The sequence below is a fragment of the Lagopus muta genome, chromosome 10, assembly GCF_023343835.1.
Source record: "Lagopus muta isolate bLagMut1 chromosome 10, bLagMut1 primary, whole genome shotgun sequence".
Taxonomy (NCBI): Eukaryota; Metazoa; Chordata; class Aves; order Galliformes; family Phasianidae; genus Lagopus; species Lagopus muta.
Window position 1 is genome coordinate 9959585 of NC_064442.1, and position 27145 is coordinate 9986729.

Sequence of the window (27145 nt, forward strand, 5' to 3'; positions counted from 1 at the left end):
TTGCTTCCCATCCTCTGTGGGTCAGTAGGCAGGTGAATGCAGTCCCATGGCTCAGGACTACTCAGGTAGAAATCAAGCAAAATAAATATCACACAAGCCCAAAGATGGGCATCCTCGAATTTCCCTGTGCAAAGGTAGTGATGTGGCAGCTGCGCAGCCCACTCCAGCAGCTGCCTGTGCCAGGCTAGACCGGGACCGGGTGCCATTCTCGCCTGGAGCGCCTGGCTCCGACTAGGAGCCCTGCCGACATCTGGGAGCCTCGGGTCGGCTGATGTCAGGCCGGGCTGAGGTGAGCCCAACTCCGGTGTGCCTGTTTCACAGCCCATCCCCGTGCCACATTTTTAACGTTTTTCCCTCTAAATTGATGGTAGGGTTTTGTATTTTTTTTTTTTTTTCCTTCATCGCTCTAGATAATTTCAAGGACAGCTCTGCCGAGCAGGCGTTCGACGCGGCTTGGGCCCGCCCGGCTTCCGTCCCAGATGATCCCTCCCCTCCTCCCTCGCCCCGCCGCCGTCCCCCGTCCCCCCTCCCCTCCCCGCCCCCGGCCGTGGCGTAGCCGGGCTCGGTTTCCGTGATAGCTGCGCGCGGTGCCAGCGCCGCCCTGGGCGTGTGCGGGAACGCGGCGATCCCGGTGCGGGGAGCGAGCGCAATGGAGGAGGCAGCTGGGAGCCTCCGCCGCCCTTATTAGAGCCGCCGCCCAGCCCAGCTGGAGCCATGGACAAAGCCGACAAGGTGCGGGGGGCGGGCTCGGCGCTGGGGGGCCGTAAACAACCGCGGTGGAAGAGGTGGCGGCTGCGACGCTGAGTGGGGCAGCGACGGGCGGGAGGGAGCGGCGACTGCCTGCTGTCGGGCCTGGCCGGTGCTGACCCGGGCTGCCGTGCGCGGGGACGGGGCGCGGCCCGCGGCCTGCGGAGACTGGCAGCGGCTGACGGGGGTGCGGGTCGAGAGGGGACGGCGGTCCCCCCTGGCGGAGCCCCCCGTCCGGCCTGCGGCTGGGAGCGGCTGTGGCGCGGCCCTTTGCCCTGCCGGCCCGGGGCTGGGCGCCGGCCTGCGGGAGGCGTGGGGCTGTGCCCTCTTCAGCCTCTGTATCTCGGGCTGGCTCTGCCCGCGTTACGTCTAGCGCTGTGGGATTCGCCCCTTGGTGTTCGTGAGGGGCCGTGCCCTCTATTTTGGGCCTCTCCCTCAGGTTTCTATAGGTATACTCAGTTTCAAGCTTGTGGAATAATTGCGGTTGTGAGGGGTGGTTCGAGGCTGTGTGCTCACCAGAAGGGACTTGGGGAACTTTGCGGTGTGTGCGACCTGGCACTTGTTGGAGTGATGGAAATGGCTGAAGTTTTTAGTGCTAGGGGTTGCTGAGAGCGAGAGATTTGGGCATACTAATTCTGGAAATCACCTTTTTCTCTTTTCTGTAATAGTGAACTTGCTCTTCTCCAAGTAATTGCTCTGTGTTACTCTTAACTATATAAAAGGCTGTGCTGGAACACAGGTGTCTGTGTGGTTGTTTACGTGCACACAGTGAGAGCTTCCATGGTCAGGAGGCAGATCTGAATGATCCCTCTGAAGTGAGCGCTGCCCTCCTTTGTGGCCTCGTTGTAATTCTCAGCTCCAGGTTCAGCAGAATGTTTTGGAAATTCTTATTTTGAATTCACGTGTTCCTTTTTTGTCACTTTGTGCCTTGCTAGAAATCCAGGGATTTCTAGTAGTAGAGTGAGTTAAGTAAATAACATGAGCTTAGAATAGAGCACTGTACAGATACAATACTCTTCATTTTGTTCTTGCGTCTAAAGTATGGTATGACTCTCAGTGTGTTGTCTTAATGATCTAAAATGTAGAAAACAATACATTACTTAATTCATCTGTTGTACTTTTTTCCTTTACTTAATTCATCTCTTGTACTTTTTTCCTTTCTGGTTCCACCGTAACTAGGACTGTGGCAGAGTTGTGAAATATTTATTCCCTGTTGCTCGAACTCTTTCTTGCCCCATTACTGTAAGGTTTATACTCGTGTCACAATCAAACCATTCTTTTTATTTGATGGAAATAGTTATTCTCATTTTTCATGAGCTATTACAGTGTAAGGTGCTGGATCTGATGGTGTAGTTATCTTAACTGCAGTACCTCAACTTGAGCTCTCTGAAGCAGGAACCATCATCTTGTTCATTCTGCTTGCAGCACATCTAGCTCTGTTCGTTGTCCACTACTAAGGCTTCTAGACAGGCAAATTAATAGCTGTTAAGTTTCTAAAATGGCTCAACTGCCTTGTTGCTTTTTTCTCCTAATAATGCAGTAGCAAGTTAAGAGATTTCTAAATGCTTTGAGTTTTTATCTTTAGTGCAGTGAGATAGATTGTAATCTCCATAATCAGTGTAACTGGCGGGTGAGGTTGCATCAGTTTGGGGGCTGTTCTGTGATTTCTTCTATTTGGTGTACTTTCAGCATCTATATTGTGTGACATCTGATAAATGAATATCACAGCATAATAACAGTTTTTCTAATTCTCTTCTTCTCTTTCCCCCAGATTACTCACTCAACCACAGTAAAGTAACTGTTCCTGATGATAGGAATAATTACTGTGGAATTAGAACATGGGTAGGTAGGAATACCATGCTATGGTAGAAATTAGTACTTCAAGAGTAAGGGAGGATTGCAGGCGCCTTTGGTGGGAAAAGTATTTGAACAGTTTTGGGTGCTGGATGAGTAAATCCGGATGAGACATCATGCACCAAAAACATGTGGGCACCTGTACGAGTAAATAGCATCACTGAGCACTGCTCTTGACATTTGTTACCTTCACTCTGGTGTGGCTTTGCTTGTTGTGATGTGCCTAGTGATCTTTTGGCAGCTAATAGAGAAGAAAACATTAAAAAAAATAAACCCTCAAAAAATTTATAGTAGTATTTATTGTGATCTGAAGCTTGTTCTGTTTAGAAGTGGATGAGAAGTGATTAAGTGTAGGCTTTCTCTGTGTGAGAGAAAATGCAGTATGTGACCTTCAGCAGTCTTTCTATTGAGCTGGTCATGGTAGAGAATCCACTTCTCCTCTGCAGGGTACTGCTGTGCCTCGTTGTAAGAGCTAGGCACTTGTCTAGCCCTGTGATTAAGGCGTTTGGTTCTTTAATGCGGTTGAGAAATTAGATGAAGTTGCAAAATCAAGTACCTGTGTTTTGTATTGCTGTTGCTTAAATACTGCCCGGTGTGCTTGCCTCTGCTATTCTCGACTGTTCAACAGTTGGCCTGATAAAGTGCTTGCTGTGGTAGTTGATCTAGATCTGTGTGTTCTTTATCCTATTTTATTCTGATTCTTATTCATGGCAGACTTTTCAAGTGTCAGCAGACTGAAAAAGATCTGTTTTCCCAGGTCCTAGGTTTGCACGTTTCTTTCTCTTGAACCTTGAAAGTACAGAAGAATTTGGATTTTACTAAGGCTTTTGTTTTATTACAGAATGTGTTTTGCAATGCATTTAAAATATTAATGCTGTGATACATGAAGGTCTTCTGAGTATTCTGATCACAAATGTTTCTCGCTGACTGTTTTGTGGTGGTGAGGAAGCAGGCAGGTGAGTGGTTTGCTCTGACACCTCCAGTGTGCAGACTGCAAGGCACTCATACTCCCACTTCACGTTGATAGTGTGAATTCAGAAGCTGATGTGCACTGTCAAGTGCTGTAAGTATGATAAGAGAAGAGGATCCTGTTTATAGCTTTTTATCTTTTGGACAAGCTTTGTGACTACAAATACTGCATTTGAGTTTTTTCCACTTTTTTTTTCCCCCTAGAATATTCTGTTATTGAATGATACAAAAGCTAACTTGTGCTGTTGTGCCATTAAAATATTAGTTCTTAATAGTTTGTTGTTTCTGAATATAGGGTATTTTCTTTTGTGAAAGGAAAGAGAATTGTGTATGGGAGCTAAGAGAAAGGGGAAAGACCAACTCGATGGTGTATTTGCTTGAAGTGTTGGATCAAAATTACTGTGTTTAAATAAGGCTGGATGGAATGGTGCGTGCTGTTAAACGGCGCTGCTGGTGTTTCCAGTCAGACTGCATATTTACCATTCCTGAATCATCTGCCACTTAGAAGCAGCTAATTATAGAAACAATGACTTCCATATTGGTAAAGTTTATCTAAAATAGATGAAATGTCACCTGGTGTAGTACTGTTGGATTTTGAGGTCTAAAATTAAGAAATGGGGTTTTTAGAAGCAGTTATTTGAGCACTGCTTTTTATCTTGTTTGTGATGAGACTTCTAGTTTCCAGACTTTGTGGCAGTGAAACAGCTGATTTCGTTCTAGCCCACTGAAATGCAGCATCTGTGTCTATTTTCTCACCCTGTAAATGGTAACATAGATACCCAAGTGTTCTGCAGTAAGAGAGCAAGCTGACAGCGCTCCCATTTAATGTGGAGTGCTGAATGGCATTAAATACAATGAACAAAAACTTTTCTAAGATTAAACATACAGTGCTATAACTATAGAACAAAGTTTACCAGTCTGTTCCTGCTTGTGTCATCCTCTGTCTTTGCAGCTGTTGATGACTACAGTAGCTTTTATATAGGAAACAAAGGGTCTCTTCAGTATATATGCTGTCTTGAAAGAGTTGTAATTGTTGGACCGAAATATGTAATGAGACAGTGCAGAGCATCTTGCAAATTAAAGCTAGGGATGTCTACAAAAGAGACTTCTGTGTGAGTCCTGGTTTCTTTTGAAGGAATGTGTTTCTGTTCATAGGCAAGTGGCTGAAAATCTGAGGATTCTAAATATGAATTTAAGTCATGCTGAAACAAGTTGTTATCAAAGGTCAGTTTCGATAAAGCTTTGTTCAATTTCATGATGTAGAAGGTTGAATAAACATGACAAAGTTGCATGCCAGTGTAAAATTAGGTCTTGCAATGTTTGCCTTTGGATTGCCTGATCAAAACATACTTTTTTTGATATTAACTATGTAGGGCCCAGCTCCGTGTTCGCTGTTGTCAGTGGCGAAGTGCTGATTTCTATTGGCTGCAGGGTGAATGGCCAGGAAGCAATCATAGCATTAAATAGCATCACAAGTGTTCTGTTGTAAAGATTACCAAGAGCTTGTTAGCGTTCAGCGTCTTTCTTGTCAGTACCTTTTGTTGCTCTTGACTGCAGGTCAGCTCTGTGATCAGTCCTGCAGGGTTCTGTTCATGTGCACTTGCTGCTCTGTGCAGTGTGACTGCCATCTTTGAGGAGCTGCTGTACTACACATCTCCGTGCTCTTTGGCTCGTTTGCTTAGGTTTACCTCTGAAACAACATGCCACTTCAGAAAGGAGTCTGGTCTATTCTATGCTTGCAGGATTTTTGAAGCACCTTATTAAGGCTGAGATTGCTATTTTGCTAATATACATAGTCTGCAGCATAAGTGCAAAATTAAAAAAACAGTTACTTCAGCAAGATAAAGGAAGCATCTTAAAAATGTTGATGTAATCAACAAGTCTGCACGTACAGATTGTGCCAGAAAAGGGCTAATAGTATAATGCATGTAAGAGACTTCTGGTCTGTTTGGATTACTTTAACACACTGTGGAAGTTCTGTAGACAAAAAAGGGTATTAACTTTCAAATGCACCCTTACCTGTTTGTGGCTACAGGATATTCTTTATCTTGGTACTATAATCAAGATCAATACTTTATAAGCTGTACAGAAAATATAGTAACGAATTGCTCTATCATAGCAATAGTTAATCATTACCTGTTTGAGAGAGAGGGCAACAGGGAAGGAAACACTGAAGTTATCCTTCTAGTCCTTCTATCTCAGTGTTTCATGGAAGGAGCAAAGTAACTTTGTTTTGCTAGATTTGTTTACTTATGAAATACCCAAATCTTTCTCCCCGTCGCTCTTGAGGAAATTTGAAAAGAGAGAATTCTATATTTACTGGAAAGATATAAAGAAATAAATACATCTTATCAGAGGTAGTTGGAAAACTAAGGTAACTTTTTGAATTTTGCAGGAGCAGTTTGGATAATGTATTGTCTTGAAAATACTACAGCTAGAATAATCAAGAAGTCTGCAATCTCAGCATAATTTAAAGCCTCTGATCAAAACTCAGTACCTTAACAGGTGGGGTTGATCTTTGCCAATTGGCAAGAAATGCCTTTGCTGTGGCAGCATTGCTGGTGGAGTCATTCAGCTCCTGTGCTGATCACTTGTCAAGTACTGTTAAAAATGAAATGTGAAAGACTACTCCCTTGTGAGAGTAACAATGATGGTAAGATTTGTTATCACAAAGATCACTTTACTAAGAGAGCTCTACGAGGGAATCGTTATTAAATACCAGCCATTTTTCTCATATTTCCACATCAGTCTGCCAAAACAATGTAGGGAAAGAGCAGACTGGGAAGCTCCTTAAAATAGAGAATCTTGTACCACCTGCATCACAAATATCAGATGTTTTGACTGTTCTCCTAGTCAGTTCTGTAGTGGTTTATAGTTGGTGTTCTGGCCAAAGTTCAGTCAGCATGTAGCTGGGAGGCACCGACCAGTGGGTTAGGTGTAGTTGTCTGAGAGCTTTCAGTGCCTTGTAAGAGTTCTGTATTTCTGCAGAGCTCATCCTGCTTATGCTCTTGAATCTTGTATGGGTGAGACAGCCTTAGCGTGTTGCTTTAACACTTCTGCAGCCTGGTTTTGTAGGTCAGCCCACAGTTCTATTGCAAACAGTTCTGCAGGGCAATCTTTACATGTCATGGAAAAAATCTCCTCATTTTCAGAGTGTTGGTATTTCAGTCACTTACCACATGATCACTGTTTGAAAACAGTTGATTTTTCTATGTATGTGTGTATATATATATGTGTGTGTGTGTATATATATATATACACATATATATATATATATATAGTCCTGTGATGCTGTGTTGAAGCAGATGACTTGGAATTTCACAGGTGGGTACGTGAGTCACTGAGCTCAGTGATAAGCCCAAGGCCTGAGAGGGAACCCTGGGTAGAGCAGGGCACTTCTATGCCTGGGAGTTGCCTCGTGGCTCTGCAGATAAGTGAATTGGTGTATACAGGAACTAGCTAATGGTGAAATTTGAACTAAAACTACATAAAATCTCATGGAAGAACTATAAATGAGCAATTTGACAATGGAAGGATAAAATAAACAGGCAGATGCAGAAATAGAACCAAACTTTTTCGACAGGCATCAAATGCATATTAAAAAGCAAGTCATTAGGTGGCTCTTACGGACTGCGGTCACGTAGCATTGGGTGTCAAATGGAGTTTAACCGAATTCAATGAGCAGAATTCTTCTGAAATGAGCAGGGAATTCAGACATCGCATGTTGCAATTAAGTTTTACATGTACACATATAGAAAATATTTCAATATAATAAAAATGGTGCACCAAGTACTGGCAGTTATGATGACTTAAGAGTAAGTTTTAATACTTAAGTGAAGCCCTAGAGCATTTACTGTGCAAACTTCTTCCCACTTCTCTTTGTGACAACCAAGTAATTAAGTGACTGCTGGTTTTCTGCTCATTTGTTTGGTAAATTACAGTGCAACGCAGGTTCTTAGTCATTTTGTTAGTTATGATTTTCTATCTTTTACTGATTAATTAAACTTTCTTCTATTGAAGTGTCTTGACTTCACTGTTGCTCGAACAAATGTTTAAGCTGGGAGTCTTTCCTGTTCAGTCTGATGTGTTAAAAGAGCCTGTTCATCAAGAAAAAGAATAGCTTCCTCACTGACAGTGGACAACTGCAGTTTCAAAATGCTTTTGGACTTTCCCCTTCCAGCTTCTCCCTACTTCCTCACCCCATGCTGATAAAGGAAGCATGTGATTTGCACGTGTGTTTTATTTCAAAAGTAAATTGTAAAAGAAGCTATTACGTGGAGATTCTGGGCAGTAACAGAAATGTCTTCAGATGGATTGTGGGATTGACAAAGCGAAGGTGTGAACTCAGGATCACAAGGTAGTTGTGACTACTTGTCATGGTGTTTTCAGAAGTGTTGTCTACCTGATTTTGAGGGCGTTGAACAAATAGTGACAAGGACAGAAGATTGTCCACTGCACATCAAACCTTCAGGGTTCACCTCTTTTAAAACAAGAGCATGTCCTCTTACAGACTGTGTGTGGCTTTTGGAATAGTTTCCTGGACAAAAGAAAGAAACAGCTGTGGAGTCTTTGCCTGCTTTGGAACCAAAGGACTTGGCAACTAGTGTGAGACAAGGGAATTGAAGCTGAAAAGTTTGGAAAGTTAGATCAGTTCTGGCTAAATGTAGAAGGTGGAATTTCAGGTTGTAGTGGATCTGCATCTCAGAGTAGGGCTTCTTTAGCTGACTGAATGGAGCGTTTGTCATTGTTGAAAGGTAGGGCCCAGCTAATCTATTACCAGACCAAAGCCGTGGGTAAAAAAGCTATACAAGCTGCTAAGGATGCCTTTGGGGCTGGGGGTGGTCTTTTCCTTTGAGAGCACAGTTTAAAACTTATTTCTAAGCAGTCTTTAATTCTCTTATCATGACAAAATGTGATCATATTTCTAACACTTTAAAATATGTTAAAATTGTGCAGATGGTGTATCACAGAAGAAAACCCCACACACGTTCCATCTATTTTAGCAGTAAACCTATGGTGGCTAAAAAATCTGTTCTATAATTGCCTGGGAACATGGTCAGTTTGGTAGTGCACACCAGGCATTACTACATCTTCCATATGTTGAATTCAATTATGCTAGCCTACACAACTGTGCTCCACCTACAGTGCAAGTCTCTTTCTTTCTGTGTTCAGACTAGCATTTCCTCTGCAAGATCAGAACTTCAGTTCCTTTTAAATTAATTGGTGTTTGTACAGCACTTTGTAAAGGTTAATATAAATGCTAGATGTTGATTTGTGTTACAGCCTATGACTGGAAGGATCCAACAACCACTTACCAACTGTTCTCCACCTCTTTCAGTTGACTGCAGAAGGCTTGTAGCCTTGTCGCCCTTTTGCCTGCTGTTTGTGATGATTGCCACACAACTTTATGAATCTCTTAATTAAAAACTTAATTTTCCTAAATGATTTAATTCTGTATTTAATTACAATGCTTTCTCTTTCTTCAGAATGTCAAGCTGTCAGCTGAAGTAGAACCATTTATTCCTCAAAAGAAGGGTCCAGAAACACTAATGATCCCGATGGCGCTTCCTAGTGACAGCGGAGGAGTTAATGGCGTGGAAGCAACTCCTATCCCCAGCTACCTGATCACTTGCTATCCATTTGTACAGGAAAATCAATCCAATAGGTAATACATGTGGTTGTGGTTTTAATGGAAGAAAAATTCTGAATGAGTTTGGAATTTTAACAACTGCTTGTATACTCATTGTTTGCTGCACTTAATCTCCCCTCCGCTCATTAGTAAGGATGAAATGTTTTTTGCTTGTTTGCTTCCTTTTGCTTTCCTCAGTTGGTGTTCTTTGCTCTTTTCACTTGCTGCAGGGTTTTGATACAAATCTTCTGTCTGCTGCCTTCCCAGGCAGTCAGGAGATTCGTGTTTGAATCTCTGCTTCTGAAGCAAGGCTCTAGGTGTGCAACGCGTATCCTGCTATGAGGGAACACCTGACACTGTTGCACTCAGTGTAGCTGTATCCAGTTTCCTGAATAACTGGTTATAATACATTGAGTTTAGGATCTCATCACTCTAGCCCGAAGGTTTTTGGTTAAATACACAATTGTAATGTTCTTTATTTTGTGCTCATTATGTGAATACACATGTATTTGTTAGTTGATGTTGATAAATGTAGTCAATGTTTGCTTAGGGTAGCACTCTGTAGTACTGCTGCGTTTGCCTAGGTAAGAACAAAAAGAATCCTTTAACAACTGCCCACAACAAATCTGTAAAACTACCCTGGCTCTTTACCTGTCATTTGCTTTCTGTAGTATTTGGGCATTCTCTGTTGATGCTCTCCTGGTTTCTTCGGGTGTGAAGAGAGGGACAGTAACTGGGCTTAGAGCTTCCCTGGGAGTGCTCTTGTGGTATGCTGTATCTCAAATAAACACTGGAAGAAATACCCACACTTCATTTTATTAGTAAGCTTCTCAAATAGAAGCTGGCTTTTACAGGTGTTTCTTAAGGCCTGCATTTTCATAGGCATTTTGAGCAAGGATGAATTGACTGCTTCCTTTTATTCAGGGTCAAATATTCAGGCCCTGCTAACAGGCATGTCACTGTCATCTTTCTGCTAGCTTACCTGTGGAAGCTTGCTTCTGAAGTTGCTTATTCTCTGAGATGCTGAAAAAACTTAGTTTGTAGTTGGTTCCAAGAATTTCTCAAGAGAAATGCCCACCCCTAATTTCTAAATTTAACATTAGGAATAAATTTGCACGTGACAAGAGAAACAAAACTATTTCTACGTTTTTACTCATTAGTGTAATCGGAGATTTGAACATCACTTAATTGGAATCTTTAAGATTTAAGTTCAGTTACTAAAAACTAATGGTCTATGTAATGGTTTTGGCTTTTTTTCCTAAGAGTGGTGGTTTTCTGATGTGCAGAATTTTCTTGACAGGGAAAAACTTACTGAACAATCTTTTTTTCTTTCCTTTTGAATTTTTACAGACAGTTTCCATTATATAACAATGACATCAGATGGCAGCAACCCAACCCAAATCCTGCAGGACCGTACCTTGCTTATCCTATAATACCTGCCCAACCACCTGTTTCTACAGAATACACATACTATCAGCTGATGCCAGCACCCTGTGCTCAGGTCATGGGTTTCTATCATCCTTTTCCTCCCCCCTATTCAGCACCATTTCAAACAGCAAATGCTGTGAATACAGTTACTACAGAGTGCACCGAGCGTCCCAACCCATCGGGCCAGGTCTTCCCAATATCCACCCAGCGAAGCAGAAGCAGTAACAGGGGACCAATCATACCAAAAGTAAGCTTGGCACAGTCTGGTTTTTGTTTTAATGGCAAAAATAAAACTATAAATAAAAGCACCTGCACAGAAACATGCTTCTCATTTGAGCAAGAGCAGGTATGGAAGTATATCAATGGAAGGGAAGGTGGGTGGAAAAGATGTTAACTGGAGTGTTGTGTAGCTGCACACAGAGATATTTTGGGGCTAAAATACATGGTGAGCTTAAAACCTGTAAGTGTAATATGGGGAGTTCCCACTGTCTCTGCTAGTTTGGTCTGAATTATGTCCCGAGAGAACGGAATATATTCATACTTTTTCCTTTTGTTAGGATGTGGAAGTAGCAAAAAAAAAAAAGTTCACGCAGGAAAATGCTTTGAAAAGATTAATAAATGCAGTGTATGAGATTGATACAAGTAATTTATGAATATCTCCTTTAACCCCTTGTCTTCAAATATGTGGCTTCTGGAAGGAGCACTGGAACTTTGTTTAACTTGATTACAACTATGAAGTCAAATAGTATATGGCTTATATAGGCTTATGTGTGTGCTTGGCTAATCTTTTAAAACAGCAGCAGCAGTTACAGATGCACATAAAAAGTAAACGTCCTCCAGTGAAAAATGTAGCCACTCAGAAGGAGACAAGTTCATCAGGTCCTGAGAACAGATCAAAGATTGTTTTGTTGGTTGATGCATCACAGCAAACAGGTAACTCCTTTTTTGTTTGTTTTTGGGGGGAAGGGAGTGCAAAATAACTAGAACTACATTTCGGCTATGATCTTTCTGAAACTGGTCCATCTTCTTTTAAGAGGTAGCTTCTGAGAGAGATCTTTGCAGTTCAAGGCCGCTGGTATTTGCAGAAACCTTTTCAGTCTGTCAGAGTACAGTGTTGCAATGATGTGGTATTCCTGCAGAGATGTTGCTATTGCCAACAACACCTTTATCTTATTGAGGGAGTTGGATCTAGATGCATAGATATATGCATCTAGATAGATATATATATTTAGAAAAAAAGGTGATGTCATTAATATTAAAAGGAATTTTTTGTCAAGTGCGAGGACTTTTTTTTTTCCTTTTGTTCTTATCACGTGGACTTTTTGTGTCTTATTAACTAATTACTTTGTTAAATCTGTGTCACAGACTTTCCTTTAGATATAGCTAACAAGTCACTTTCTGAGAGTGCCTCTACGATGCTTTGGAAGTCAAAAGGCAGACGCAGAAGAGCTTCTCACCCTGCTGCGGAGTCCTCTAGTGAGCAGGGCGCAAGCGAAGCAGACATTGACAGTGATAGTGGCTACTGTAGTCCTAAGCACGGCAATAACCAGGCTGCAGCTGTGACTTCAAGAAATGCAGATTCTTGTGCAATGAATGTATGTAAACATAACTGGGTAATTTAACTATATTTGTATCCTGCAGACCAAAAAGAAGGCTACTAAAACAATTGTTTTTTTTTTTCCTTTTCAGGTTGTAGAGCCATCAATAAATACAAGTAAGCATTTTTGTAGTGAGCTGTGTGTGTTTTATTTTTACTTTGTCTTGTTGGGAATGGTCTGCTTCCAGGACTCTGCTGTAACTCATCAGACACTTTAGAAGATTTGTCTTTGTGATATCCATCATTCTCATCAATACTCCCTTGTTGATTTGTTGAATGGAAGTGTGTAAGTAGCTATTACTAATAGTTTATCAAAATCTCTCTCTTCAAAGGAAGAAAAAAATCCAGGGCTTACAATGGAAGCATTCACACCAGGCTGTGCTTCTATTGTACTTTATTTTCATACTTCCTTACTCTGGACTTCAGTTTTTGTATGGATGGTAATGGCATTGCTCTTCATTGAGAAGTAAAGAACTCTATTTGAGAAGCACTCATACATTAAGGGCAGGAACAGATGTGATTAGTAGTTGTGGGTAATGCTAGTGGCAGTTGTTTATGGCTGGACCGAAATTGTTGTGGATGTGCATTCAGTATTTCCTTTATCTGACTGCTTGCTGATAATGACAGTTTGAATATCTTCAGTTGAATATTGTTGTGTGACTCTTCCATAAAAGTGACTCAGGTAACTTCTGTAAATAGCTACAGAAATGAATGTTGTAAGGAATTTAGAACTACACGAAGAACTGTATTTGTATCAAATTGGAGTTCCTGGCTCTGGTTCCATGCATGTCACTACGATGTACTCTGTGATAGCGATTCATTTTTTTTATAGCTGGCACTTTCCTTTCAGCTGGTGTAAGTTGGACTAACGTAAATTCCCAGGCAATTCAAAAGAAGCCTTGGATTGAAAAAACACAGACGTTTATTAGAGGTGGAAGACAAGCTGAGCAAAGAAATAGTTCACAGGTAAATGTGAATTTAAGTATTTTCTTTCTTGTAATATGAAAACAATGAATTTTAGAATAGATTAATGCTATCTGTAGAATGCTTTTTTTAATGTTTAAAATAGTCAGCTTGTTAAGTATAATTCCATATAAACTATGCCTTCTTCATTGCTAATTAACAAATATGAATGTCCTACATGCATGCACACATATTGAAAAGCTGAAACTGCATAATACCAACCCCGTTCATTATTTTGTAGTCTGGTTTCAGATGCAGAGGCCACAGCACATCTTCAGAAAGGAGACAGAATTTGCAGAAACGACATGAGAAGCCTCTAACTACGAGTCAGTCGAGTAGAGCAGAGCAGAGTCCTGAGCCTCTGTATTTTGAGGTAGCGTTGTATGAAAACTGTCAATGCATTAGTGAGATAAATGTAGAACAAGTGATGTTATCAAATGGGAGAAGCTGCTAAACTTTGTTTTGGCCTGCAAATAAAAACTACTGTCCTGTGACTTTTTTCCTTTCTAAATATAGCAGAACTTATTTGAAGAGGTGATAAATAATTTCTTAAAAAATGGTTATACAGATACAGAACTGTTTTAACTTTTTCTGTCATTTTCTGTGTTAGTCTCAAGCACATCTAGTTTACGTGGATCTTCAGCATTAAACTTGCTGTTGTCCTTTCAGGTATTTCAATTGATACTTTAATGTGATGACTTCTTCTGTGCTCTTATTATTATTTTTTACTATTTAGGATGAAGATGAGTTTCCAGAACTAAATAGTGACAATGGCAACAGCAAAAGTAGTAACATCCAGCAGAAGATTTCACCCAAAGTAGTAAGTGATTCTTCTAAAACAAAGCAAATTATTCTTAAATTAGCAGAAGTTGTTTTGAAACGAAATACTGTAATAGTAATAGAGATCTATTTTAAAAAGATACAAACTTATGCAATGTCTAAATTGTGATCTTCTGAGCATATTTGCATTGCTGGCTTTAGGTGTGTAAAAAATGTGAATTAAATGGAGTGTAGAACCCATCGTAAAAAGACTGCTGGCTTCTTATCTGTTGATGAGATTGTTAATGAGAGAGACTGTATGATGTGTTTGAACACTTCTCCATTTCATTGATTGTTTCTTATAAGTTTTTTTGCTTTTGTGAAATTGTGTGCTAAATCTTGAGTGAATAGTACATGCCAAAGGATTCCTGAGATAGATTTTGAGGGTTATATGGGTTTATTTATATTAATGCCTGGATTACATCCTAGCTATTCTTTGACTTGAGGGACTTGCATTGATGTGGAATTGTTAAATCTGCAAATACATAGTGTTTCAGTTTCCTGAAGGAATTAGTTTGAATAGGTTATTCTGAAAGGAAAATAAGCTAAACATCTACATTGAGACTGTAGAAGTAAGTGTTGCGGATGTGCTTTTCATGTGATCTACTTAAACGTTTTGTTTCACACCTCTGTGTAAACTACTTAACCTATTTGGCTGCTGTCCATGAAAAGCAAGTCCTCATGAAATGTTTTGAGTGGAGAAAAAAATCGCCCTCATTTAGCAATCAGACTGCAAAGTAGCCAGAAGATAACTGGAAAAATTATAGTATTTTTCCTATCAAAAATAATTACCTAAGATTTATTTTCTTACCTTACTTGGGTCATCTAGATGTATTTAATTATTGAATCTTACTGATGATAAAAATAATTACTCATTTGGCTTCTAGCTTGTTAATGCTTTCTGTGGTCTTGAAGAGAAAGGTCTTTAATTGTGTTGTATGCGCTGTTTTAACGTTCCAGTTAGATGACTTACCAGAGAATTCTCCAATCAATATAGTCCAGACTCCAATTCCCATTACAACTTCTGTACCAAAGCGTGCCAAAAGTCAGAAGAAGAAGGCCTTGGCAGCAGCACTCGCAACAGCTCAGGAGTATTCAGAGATAAGCATGGAACAGAAAAAACTCCAGGTATGTGGTTTTCTGCCCTTCTCCCCTGCATGCAGTTGATAGGAGTATCTTTTAGCAGCTGCCTCCTTCCGTAAAAGCAAGAATTTCTTTTCGAAGACAATTTTGCAGGTGCTGTTTATTTATCAGCATGTGATGTTCATCCTACAGGAGGCTTTATCAAAAGCTGCTGGAAAGAAGAGCAAGACTCCTGTTCAGTTAGATCTAGGGGACATGTTAGCAGCTCTTGAAAAGCAGCAGCAAGCAATGAAAGCTCGTCAGATCACCAACACCAGACCTCTTTCATACACAGGTATTTCTATCACTAAATGCATTTTGTGACACTGTAAATTTAAAATGTGATTGTTCTTAAGAATGCTTTTCCTGTCAACGCTTAACACAAAAATAGCTTTTTCTCAGCTTGCTGCTGAGTGCAGAACTGACATTTTTCATAGTCGTCTATTGTAACCCCTGAATCTCACTCCTGAGCAGTAGCAGACATCCTGGAGTCCATTGTAGTGCACAGTTACCATGTGCATTGCTTCATTTACCTGCTTTGAGTTTCATCTGCGTTCAAACGTTAATTAAAGTCAGTGAAGTTATATTGAGCAGCTCAACAAAGAATGGCTGACATTTTCATTGGAGACAATATTTATTGTGTTCTGTGAGAAACAGAAGATAATTTCATGCTGTGCTCATCTGTTTTATCCTTCAGTTAACTAAGTCTCTGAAAGCTTAGTTAGCAGAAGGAAAATGTACTGTTTGGATAAATAGTTGCAATTTATCTTACTACTGTGATGTTACATGTAGTCATTTGAGAGATCCGTTATCAGTGTTATCAAGTAGTTATTTTCCTGGAATCCGTAACTTCCGAAAACATGAGGCTAAACTGAAGAAAGCTTAAAACCATCTGGAAGTGACAATATCAAATGATGTCATTTTCCTGTCATTATAAACTGTTTTTTTCCAAGGAAGGAAAGTGTACTTTTAAGAATTCATCGGTGGAAATTCTGAAAGCACTGTTGAACGAAATCTGACATGTCTTCTAGTGAAACTAACATCTTTCTCATTTTTAGTTGGCAGTGCTGCTCCCTTTCATACCAAAGAGTCTGCCAACAGAAAGTCTTTAACAAAGGGGCAGCCATCTATGGGCTGCCTTAATCCTTTAGATTCAACTGCTCCAAAAGTGAAAAGAGGAAAAGAGAGAGAGATTTCGAAACTGAAACGCCCTACAGCACTTAAAAAGGTAAACAATCAGCCATTGAGTGCAGAATCAGAACACACTAAGTAAGAACTGCTATTTTCTTACCCAAGAACTAGTGATCATAACAGTAGGGTAAGGAATCGTGACTTTTTCTCTCTGTTTCTTGTTACACTGATACCTTGATTGAGGCATGTAGTGCATTAGTACATAACTTTTCTAGCCCTGGAGCTAGTTGAGGGCATGCAAACTTATCTCAATAGGGATTTCAAGGATTTTTTTTAACTATAAGCATTATAACAGATGGAAACACTTGCATAGTTTCCGTGTTGCTGAATCCTATGTTGTAGTGTACTATGCAGAGCTAAATTTCCCTACCCTGTTTTTTTTTGTTGTTGGTTTTTGTTGGTTTTTGTTGGTTTTTGTTGGTTTTTGTTGGTTTTTGTTGGTTTTTGTTGGTTTTTTAGCAGTGGGTGTCTAACTTGAAGCAAAACATGTTTTTTTTGAGTGAATGTGGAACTAATTGTTTCTTTATGTATGTGTGCATGCAGAATAGGTGCATACAGGGAGAATGAAGTATATGCTGAAATTAAAAGGCAAAATACAAAAACTAGCCCTGAAATAAAAGACAGAAAAAAAATAATTGGAAATGATGAAGACCTGTAGCAGAGCAAGCAACTTTTTCAAGACCACCCTATAACATGAGTAGTTAGCATCTGATAAAGCTGTGTTATACACGGTTGGTTGTGGCTAAGTTGCATATAGGTTTCTGGTTTTTTTTTTGTTTTTTTTTTTTTGATCTTTTTCTTCCTTTTCTCTCCTGAGTTAGCTGTGAACTTCAAACTCAAGTAAATGACAGATACCTGTCCAGGAATGTTTTTAAGCATCTGTTATTAAAGCCTTTGTCTTGTTTGTTGTAAGCACCACAGATATACTGCCCTTGTTATCTTTGCATGTTTTTTTATTTAAAAGAGAGGATTCTGTCTGTTACAGTGGTGCTTCGTAAAGACACTTCTTACTCTTGCATAAGATGTCTCTACAAGAAATGGGAATTAGGAGTTCTTAGTATCACATACCCAGAAAGAAGCTGTACAAGTATTTAACGATAAAAATTGTTGAAAGCACTGCTTATGTGGAAGTATGGGAGTATGGAGTATACAGTCTGTAAAATGCTAGAATAAAATACTGCTTGTGATCCATGAGGGAACTTAAATGATTTAATGTTTGTTTATCCTGGTATGAATAGGGAAGTTTGAAACACATTGATTATTTTGTGCTCTGGTCAGTCAAATGGCTGTTTTTCGTTAAAGGTCATCATTTCTAGATGCTGTTGGTTTTGTTCCTAGATCATTTTGAAAGAGAGAGAAGAGAAGAAAGGCCGATTATCAGTAGATCATAGCATTTTGGGATCTGATGAGCAGAAAGAAGTTCATATAAGCCTGCCTACTGATCAGTCTCAGGAGCTGGCCTCTCAAGAAGGTCAGTGTCTCTTCCTTCTGCTCCTGCTTTCCCCCCCTGTACCATGACTAACCTAACCTCATTTAGCTAGAGTGGATATTTGAAACCTGTGGGATTAATTAGCATCGTTAATAAATGATGCTATGTTTATTACATTTGTTTTAGGTTTTATTTGCAAACTAGTTAAAAATATATAGTTTTCTTGTGTACAGAAAACATTTGTCAATAAACTGCAGTATCTGGACTGTCAGTTTGCTGCAATAGTTGTAAGCAGCTGGAATGCCCTGAGGAATTTTCTTGTTCTTGATGTGAGGAGATTTTTGGCGATGGGAGGGAAGGTGTCTACAAAGACTCCAGTGTACTGCTTCAGAGCTGGTGCTGAGTGTCTGTGTGCTTATGTCATGTTGCCTCATTTCAATTACTCTTCCAGGGAAAAATATTGTTCAGTGTTTTCAGATTATAATTTGGAGAGAGTGAGAGAGGCACCTAAGAATTGTAAAGCTGTTTCTTTTACATGAAAATGTCTTTGTATTTCAAACCTGTCTTTCAGAAACAGGGCTAAGTATGCCCAGTGATACTTCACTCTCACCAGCAAGTCAGAATTCTCCATACTGCATGACCCCGGTGTCCCAAGGCTCACCTGCTAGTTCTGGGATAGGCAGTCCAATGGCATCTTCTGCAATAACCAAAATTCACAGCAAGAGATTCAGAGAGTAAGAGCACTGCATTTTTGAATTCAAGTTTTGCACTTTATGTCCCCTTCATTTTTAAGTGTGGATAGATTTAGTGAATGAACATAAACTAGCCTTTATTCAGCCTGTGCAAGTATTTTCTTGCCCCTTTGTCTTCCTGTAGATGGATAGCTATGTGTGTTTTGGGTGTGTAAATATATGCATGCACGCGTGGATGTGTATTGTGTATGCATACACACATGGATTTACTTTGCTGGAACAAAAACTAGATGAAAGCAATCCTGAGAAATTTTTTAAAGGAGGGCTGGGTATGCTTTGTGGATGGAAAAGAGAAGCAATATTTACAGATGTTGAAAATACTGTAATGTTTGTTCTTCCTATGTTGTTTACTAACTTTATTTTTAAGATCATTAAATTAAGGAAAAGAGTGATTGTTTGTGGCACTTCCTGGAGTTTTTCTATGCACTTTTAGATAATCCTCTTGCTGATGTTACTAGAAAAAATAATTATTTTTTCAAGGTACTACTTAAACTTCGCATATGCAGTCTTTTTTTTTTTTTTCTAGTCCCTTTTAACAACTTCAAATAGCTTCTTTTATTTTTCCTTCAAGTATCTTGAAGTAATACAGTTCTTTAGTAAGAAAGACTCAGTGGAAACTGTGTATGTGCAATGCTAATATTTGATGTCTCTTGAATCGACAGATACTGTAACCAAGTTCTGAGTAAAGAAATTGATGAATGTGTGACTCTGTTATTGCAAGAGCTTGTCAGCTTCCAGGAACGAATTTATCAAAAAGATCCCATGAGAGCTAAAGCAAGGAGAAGGCTGGTGATGGGATTGCGTGAGGTTACTAAGCATATGAAGCTAAACAAGATCAAGTGTGTAATTATATCTCCCAACTGTGAAAAAATCCAATCAAAAGGTATGAATGATAGAAACAAGTGATGTCTCTAACTCATTTTATTTATGGTTTTCTTGTGTCACTGCATAGCACTGATTAGCAAGGTTAGTGCCGCTTTTCAGTTGCTGTACCATGATGTAACACTTTAGAATCAATTGTGTAATTGCCAGTCTATATTTATTTTATTCTCTTAATCTTCTGTTCTGGAAATAAACTTCTCCATGAGGAGTAAAACAAGCTGAAGATGAGCGGATAATGTGTACAGTAGACTTCAACTTGATTCCAGTGTGTCTATGGTATACTTGAAATCTTGAGCTCTGGGTCCTTTTAAGGAGGATTACTTAAGAGGAATGTGTATTGCTCTAAAGGAAATACTTTAGCCATCAAGACACTTTTGCCACTACCAGAAACACAAATAGAAGCTTTCTGAGGTACCAGAAGAGCAAAGCTCTGTTCAGTAAGAGAGCTGTGACAACAGAAGCACCCTGATGTGTGCTCACTGGCTGCACTCAGATTACAGCTTATCCTGTAGTACACAGTAGTTTATGATAGTGTTTCTCGAAGTTTTACTGGCTAATTTCAGTTAAAGTTGGGTTACAGAACGTGTCACCATGCTGTGACTTTTGACTGGATACTTGTTAAATTTCTTTCTTCAAGGTGGATTGGATGAAGCTCTGTATAATGTAATAGCCATGGCACGGGAACAGGAAATTCCATTTGTCTTTGCTCTTGGACGTAAAGCTCTTGGTCGTTGTGTGAACAAGCTGGTTCCTGTCAGTGTAGTGGGTATCTTCAACTACTCAGGTGCTGAGGTGAGTAATTCACTTGGTATAGGGCTGGAGTGAACAGTTACATTCCTTATAGTTGAGAATTATTTTAGCATAGAGAGCAACACATCTAACATGTTTGATAGAGGCCTTGGCCTGATCTCTTTTAAGTCCTGTTCTTTTGAAATTCAGCTTTTTTTTCCTCATATCTGAAAGGCCAATGTATTGAAATGCTTTTCCATGACACCTCTGTAAATTTCCTGTAGACTTAAAAGACCACATGAAATTCTCTGGAAGGTTGTAAAGAAAGCAGTAATTTCAAATAAGGACATCCGAAAGCCTTGTAAATGGGCAACGGTGTTTATATTTAATGCAGAGCCAGTTCTTGGTTGAAGTAAAGGTGTTTGGTGTTAGAAGGCTTAAGCTTCGTTATGTGGCATACTGTTGATTAAAAGCAGAAACTTGATTTATTTGAAAAAGGGGAAAAAAAGTAACCAAAAAACCCACCCTGTCTTCATACTCAGGATTTATTTAATAAGCTGGTATCACTGACTGAAGAGGCCAGGAAAGCATACAGAGATATGGTTGCTGCAATGGAACAGGAGCAGGCAGAAGAAGCCCTGAAGAATGTCAAGAAGGCTCCTCATCACATGGGTCATTCTCGTAATCCCTCTGCAGCAAGTGCTATCTCATTCTGTAGCGTTATTTCTGAACCCATATCTGAAGTGAACGAAAAAGAATATGGTAAGTTTAAAAAAAGGAAAATTACTTCTGTAACCAGAAGCTGGAGATTTCCAAATGCTACTTAAAGGAAAATGCAGCTAAAAATACAGCATTTCTTCATCTAGTCTACAGCTGTCAGGGATAATACTAAAATTGATTCATTTTGTAAGTCATTTCTCCTAAGCAATACAGGAAATAACAACTGTAAGTTCCACTCTTCTTAAGTGTTAGAATTAACTAACTTGCATTGGTGGAGGTAGATTTTCAAGTTTTGCTCAACTTGCATGGAAAAGCCTGGTAGTAAGACTGTACTAAACAAAACTGATTTTTCTGGTTAAAATTTTTATAGAAAATGCAGAATAATATTTAAAATGATTGTTTCCAATTGCTATTTAAGCCAGAATGTTTGGAAAAAATAATTGTATTAAATATATATATATATATTAATCTGTTTCCTACACAAATTTCTTTTGAAACTTGTAGAAACTAACTGGAGAAATATGGTAGAGACATCAGATGGGTTAGAAACCTCTGAAAACGAGAGAGAATCCTCATCCAAGACTGCAGTACCAGAAAAAGCTGGCAGTGGTCAAATTGCAAAATCTACCCCTAATAAACAGCCACCCTTGGCTACAACCAGCACTACCTCAGCAACAAATCTTGGAAAAGCCACACCAGGTGAGAAAGAAGAGGTGAAACCAGATGACAATCTGGAATGGGCCTCACAGCAGAGTACGGAGACAGGATCACTGGATGGCAGCTGCAGAGATATTCTGAATTCCTCCATGATCAGTACCACCAGTACTCTTGTACCAGGAATGCTGGAAGAGGAGGACGAGGAAGATGAGGAAGATGATGAGGATTATGCCCACGAACCAATTTCTGTAGAGGTTCAGCTTAATAGCAGAATTGAATCTTGGGTTTCGGAGACCCAGAGAACTATGGAGACTCTTCAGCTTGGGAAGACCCTCAGTGGTGCTGAAGAAGACAATGCAGAACAAAGCGAGGAGGAAGAAATAGAGACTTCTGAGCAGGTCGATCCAGCTGGTGATAGTGAGGAATGGACAAATGATAAGCATGCAAGTAACGTTCAGCATAAGCCCACCATCTGCGGCTCTTTGAACAAGGAGCATTCAGATTCCATCTACATGCCGTGAAAATCAGCAGGAACTCAGGAACTTTTTAGAAATTGTATTAAAACTGTTGTAAAAGTTGCAGCCATTATCTGTATGCTTCATCTCAACATTTTGCACTGTTAAACATTTAGTGCTTATTTAATTCACAATATTTTCGTAGCTGTCTGTTACTTGTTTGATTTAAAAATGAGCTTAGGTTTTAATCACTCTCTATTTCCCAGAATAGAAACAGTGTGGAAAATCTTTTGGTAAGTAATCACTCGACGTCTTGTAAAAGGAAACTTCTTACAACTGACCAGTTTTAAGCAGAGTTCTTTTATGTGACCATTTAGCTCATTCTCAAAGAGATAACATGCATTTTAAGACTGACAAGTTACCAGTGCTTCTCACTGGTGTTATGCCAGGCATGGCAGTGTATTTGGCTGTGACTTTTTTTTTCTAGTTCTGTCTAGAAACTGTCTAGAAATAGAAGCAGGATTTAGGTGTTGGTTTTCAAAAAAAAAAAAAAAAAAAAAAAGCTGGAAAAAACCCATCTGTAGTCTTTATGGAAAGTAAAGAGAAAATCTGTATGTGGTTCTTATGCTGACATAAATGCAAGTTCTTTGTCAGCCTTGGCGAAAGCATCGTTACAAAGCTGCTGATTAGATGAAATGATTACGATAAGCTATGCCAACTTTGGATTTCAGAACAACTTTGAGCTAGAGGGATGTAACTACTGTATTTATTATTATTTTATTTACAAATTGGCAATATTGCATAAGAACAGGAAAGGAAAATTGCCCATGCTCTCCGCAATTGCTGTCTGCCAAACCGTAGAGTGGATCACTAACTGTAATCCCTATCCAGAGATTTCAGTAAACTGATGACTTCCTTTTTCTCCTCTGACTTACCTCAGGAAAGCCGTTTCTGCATATTGTAACCTATGTAACATCACAAAAAGGAAGAAAAATTATTTAACAGCAAGTGTAAATAATGCAGTGGCTCAGTTTACTGATAAGCTCATCTGCATGCTTTGATCCTGGCCGCCTTCTTGCTGAATTCAGGATGGATCTTCACAGTTTGTACTCCAAATGGGACCCCTTTCTGCCTGTTCTCATTTGTGGCAGCCTTAGGAGTTGACCTCTGGAGTAGAAAAGGAAGTAGCTATCCCAGGAAAAGGGGAAGTGCTCTGCAGTCTGGGGAGGTGTTTCAGTGGCTCTGAGGTACAAGAAGGAAGCACCCCCCACCTTGAACCATACGTTTGTAGAGATTTTCTGTGAAATTTGTTAACTGATGATGACTCTATTTCAAATTGGAGTATGTTCAAACCTTGCATGCAAGGAGAGTTTTTCATCTTTGTCTTAAATTGGCAAGAGATGTACTGAAACTGCCAGCAGCGGGAGCTTCACTACAAGAGTAGCCAAAGAGTAACTTGTGTGAATACGCTTTAATTCCACTTCATTTTTCTTCATCACTTGTATCAGAATGCATTTAAAAAAAAAAAAAAACCCTCTGGAGTAGCTGAAGGAAAAAAACAAAAGTAGTTGGCCTAGTTGGGTGTTCTACACTCATCAACGTGGGACCAGCGCTTGTAGTAGTAGTAGTAGTGCTGGCATCTTGAGTTGCACTGGGAAAAAAAGGCTCTGGGTTTAGAAATGGTCTGCCCCTGGGTTTTTGAATGCTAATGAGAAGAATGGAATCTGTGTGTTATGTAAATAAAGCTTTGATAGATACTGGCATAGCAAATGCTATGTACATAAGCAGTGTAGAGAGCTGCTTGGACAAGTGGCTGTTCTGTCGTGTTCTTAGTTCCTTAATGTAATCTTCCTAGATACTAGAACAGGCATTTTGTAGGAAAACAAAGACTGAGGATTGACGCCTCCTGAATGTTAAACTTCTCACTCTCTGTATGGCAGACTTCTGTCTGTATGTTTGCAAAGAGTTCTTGCTTTAGGAAATGATAGGTGTTTGAACTGCTGACAAGCAAAACTTGCCCTTGGATGTGTAAGCACGCCTCAGCATCAGCTGGGATCAGTGTATTCACTGAGGGCAGAACAGAACATCAGAAGAGAAAAAAAGATGTTTGTAACTTTTCCATTTGCTTTTTCAGTGCCAGTGATTCAAATGACTTTTGATCTTGAAGTATTAGCATCAAATGCATCTTTTTGTATGTCTTTTTGAACTTGGACTGTCATTTTAAGATTTTTTGACATTTATATATATATTAAAAAAAAAAAAACTTGTAATATTCAGCCCACTACTTAACTGCAATTTTGCTACAGATTTAATAGTTCTTGAAGGTGACATAGCACTTCTAATATCTCTTAACTTGCCAGCAAATAAGGAACTAGTCTCTTTCAGTGTGGCAGATCACCCTTGGAGGAGCGAACAGAAGGTGCAAAGGAAACTGGCCCTAGTGCTTCCTTTTTGATAAGCCGGGAATGAGCAATAATGGGGAGTGAAACTGCAGTTCCTTTGGGAGTGATCCATTTGCATCTGAGTTTAGGGAAGTTCCTTACCACTTCGAAGCACTTGAGAATAGTATCTCACTGTGGTAACTTTGATTTTTATTACCACCGGAATGGGAAAAAAAAAAAAAGCATAAAAATGTTTTACTGTACCATGACTTTTTTTTTTTTAAAGTAGCTGAATTTCTATTTGGTATACAAGTACACAGTTTATTATACAGGCTGTTATGGTTCCCAAGAGAAGGTGTTTCTGTAGGTATAGGCATGTAGATATTTTTGTTGTGGATATGATTATCCAGAAAATGAATCTACTTTTCTGAAGGCATTCTTTATGGAGATGACTTCACCACTTAATTTATCTGGTAAAATCAAAAATGACTTATCTGTGGTAGGGGTAGGGATCTTTAAAGCTGATAGAGACAGCTATGTCTGCAACCTATTTATATAAATACTTCAAGTATCTCTTGACGTGAAATGTGGATTGCAAATACGTGAAAGGGAAAATACTGAAGAGCTTTTGTCCTTAGTTGGGCCAAGTGAAAATGGCAGAGGTTCAGGACCTGATCCTGTCAGCACACACTGAAGAGCACTGCTGCCAGTGACTGAGGGTATTGACCTGTGTGTTAAAAGTTACAGAAAATGTTCAAAGATGCACTTGTTGGTATTCTTATGGTAAAGGTAAGAGGTGTCCTTATGCTCATTTGGGTGGGAGGGAGCTTACACAGTGTGGTTCTGTCTGGTTCTTTAACACGAGCTTACATTTAATGGCGTTACCTTAAACACGTTTGTAAAAAGTATTATTGTTTGAGAAGCTGCTGTTTGCTGAAACTGTCACTAAGTATTTTCTGTGAAGTTGTGCCAACTAATGGAACCACTGAATTGGTTTCAGTGTTTGCCATGTCGAGACGAGACGTGGTGATATGTTGATGGAACAAAAACCAGCAGATGCAAGCCATAAAAATACGTAACAGAGGGCTCTGCCCCTCCCTGCCTATGTAAGGAAATGTAAGAATGTTCAACCCCAAGCTTCCACTCCAATGAATGGTAACAGTGAAAATAGAAACCCAGTTGGCACAGCCCACCTTCTCAATGTTCAATAGTTCATATATTTTACTTTTAAATAGTCTAATTAGGAAAGCTGTTTAATCTTTGATGTCTTAAAAGATTTATGGTAATACTTAGGTTAAAGCAGTAGAAAAATTATGAAATACAATATGAAGGGGTTTGTTCCATTTCTTTTTTTTGCTGTATGAAGGATAACTGTTCTGTCTACCGTACTTTTTGGAGTAATAACAGCTTTTTTGCACTATGTAAATACTAGTGGGGATTCTTCCATAACTAATAAAAATGATTGTAGAAATTGACGGCTTTGGGTGATGTGTCTTTTTGCAACTGGGTTCTCCTGAGCTCAGGTTGGGGTGGCAGAGCAGCAGCCCTGGCTCCCAGCTCTGTGTGGTGTGTGAGCGGGGGATTTCCCCCAGCACAGTGCTCAGTTCTGTTCTGTCACACAGCATCCTGTGCAATAACCAGAGAAACGTAATACAGAAGAACCTGCCGTCCTGCAGAGATCATCAGGCTGATGTAGGTCTGGGATATTGTGGTGAAAGTAACATTCTACTTAAGAGGAATGAACCGCTGTCATCCCCCCCTCAAAATTAGGGTTTCACGCATTCTGAGAATTGGAGTCGCCTCCCTTTGCTGCCCTCTCCGTGTGCTGTATTACCTTGGGAAGCAGCAGGGCGCTGGAGCACCTTGCCCTGTTCTGCAGTGACTCACTGGCACTGCTCACGCTTCCGCTGCTAACGGTGTCATTAGCTGGTTTTGCAACTCCTACGGGTGAGAATATTTGTAGCGATTCAGAAAGGACACGGCTTCATCCTGTAATTTTGAGTTTTCTATTTCTGTGCCTTCGCCTCCTCTTTCAGTTCTGCTTCTGCAGTTGTCCTCTCTTGAAAGTGCTGCTGTGACAAACATTAGACAGCAAGCATTGCTGCTCTCAGAATCGCTCGTCAAACCTGAGTTCTGCATGCATCTTCTCAACCCGAGACAGACTTTGGAAACCTGTGTAACTTGTACTATGGAAATAACAAAGTTAATCGCCATAAAGCCTCACTGACTTCTCCCTCTCTGTCCCCATTTAAGAAATGTTTGGCAGCTTCTACTGATGGTTATTTTTAATGACACTATAGTGGGGATTACACTTTGCACTGCTGTGCATAAAGCAGAACAACCACTGCAAAAAAAAATTGTCAGTGATGCGCTGAAGGCCTTAGGTGCAAATGTGCTTGCAGCAGTGGGAGCTCTCAAAGGGTGGGTTTGTGCTGATGGGTCTTCATCAGTGATGGCTGAAAAGGCCTGACCCAAAGCACACTGCATGCAGCCACCATTGCCCTTCATGGTGTGGGAATGGAGAGGGGCAAGGAGGGGGCTGCAATGCCTGTGGTTTGCAATGTCAGCTCCAGTGTGGTTCTTTCAGCTGAAGCTGAGGGGTCACTGCCCCTTCACTGCGAGGGCTCTTAGAGGTGGTGAGGTGAAGCTGCAGGTAACAAGAACTAGGCTGAGCCCATGGAGGAGCGCTGCTGCTGGTGGAGGGATGGATCACATTCACAGTAAAAGGCAATAAAACTGACCCTGTGCCACAGCTTCCTTTTGGATTCACTATGGCAGCACAGTGCCCAGCCTGGGGGCTCTGAGAAAGGCAGCGCAGGGT

At 40.0% G+C, this 27145-nt stretch overlaps 1 protein-coding gene across 3 annotated transcripts; it reads left to right on the forward strand.

Moving 5' to 3' along the window:
* Positions 1-523: 523 nt before the first annotated feature.
* Positions 524-25799, forward strand: SECISBP2L (SECIS binding protein 2 like). Of its 3 annotated transcripts, none has more exons than XM_048956664.1 (18): positions 524-732; positions 9057-9235; positions 10550-10874; positions 11425-11560; positions 11993-12222; positions 12317-12341; positions 13057-13190; positions 13429-13560; positions 13924-14007; positions 14967-15134; positions 15282-15423; positions 16187-16356; positions 17658-17790; positions 18320-18482; positions 19163-19383; positions 20020-20174; positions 20654-20873; positions 21336-25799. In XM_048956664.1, exons 1-18 carry the CDS (start codon positions 715-717, stop codon positions 22007-22009), a joined length of 3309 nt encoding a protein of 1102 aa, XP_048812621.1. In that variant the 5' UTR covers positions 524-714; the 3' UTR covers positions 22010-25799. The 3 variants fall into 3 exon arrangements, with proteins under 3 accessions (XP_048812621.1, XP_048812623.1, XP_048812624.1); XM_048956666.1 differs by having other exon boundaries at positions 13075-13190; XM_048956667.1 differs by lacking the exon at positions 524-732 and adding an exon at positions 1080-1196.
* Positions 25800-27145: the final 1346 nt, after the last annotated feature.

What these genes read in the sequence shown, in the direction of transcription:
- SECISBP2L (XM_048956664.1), top strand. An exon ending in GCCCTACAGCACTTAAAAAG is followed by an intron (nt 16,357 to 17,657) that starts GTAAACAATCAG and finishes TTTTGTTCCTAG; the next exon opens with ATCATTTTGAAAGAGAGAGA. An exon ending in TGAAAAAATCCAATCAAAAG is followed by an intron (nt 19,384 to 20,019) that starts GTATGAATGATA and finishes TCTTTCTTCAAG; the next exon opens with GTGGATTGGATGAAGCTCTG.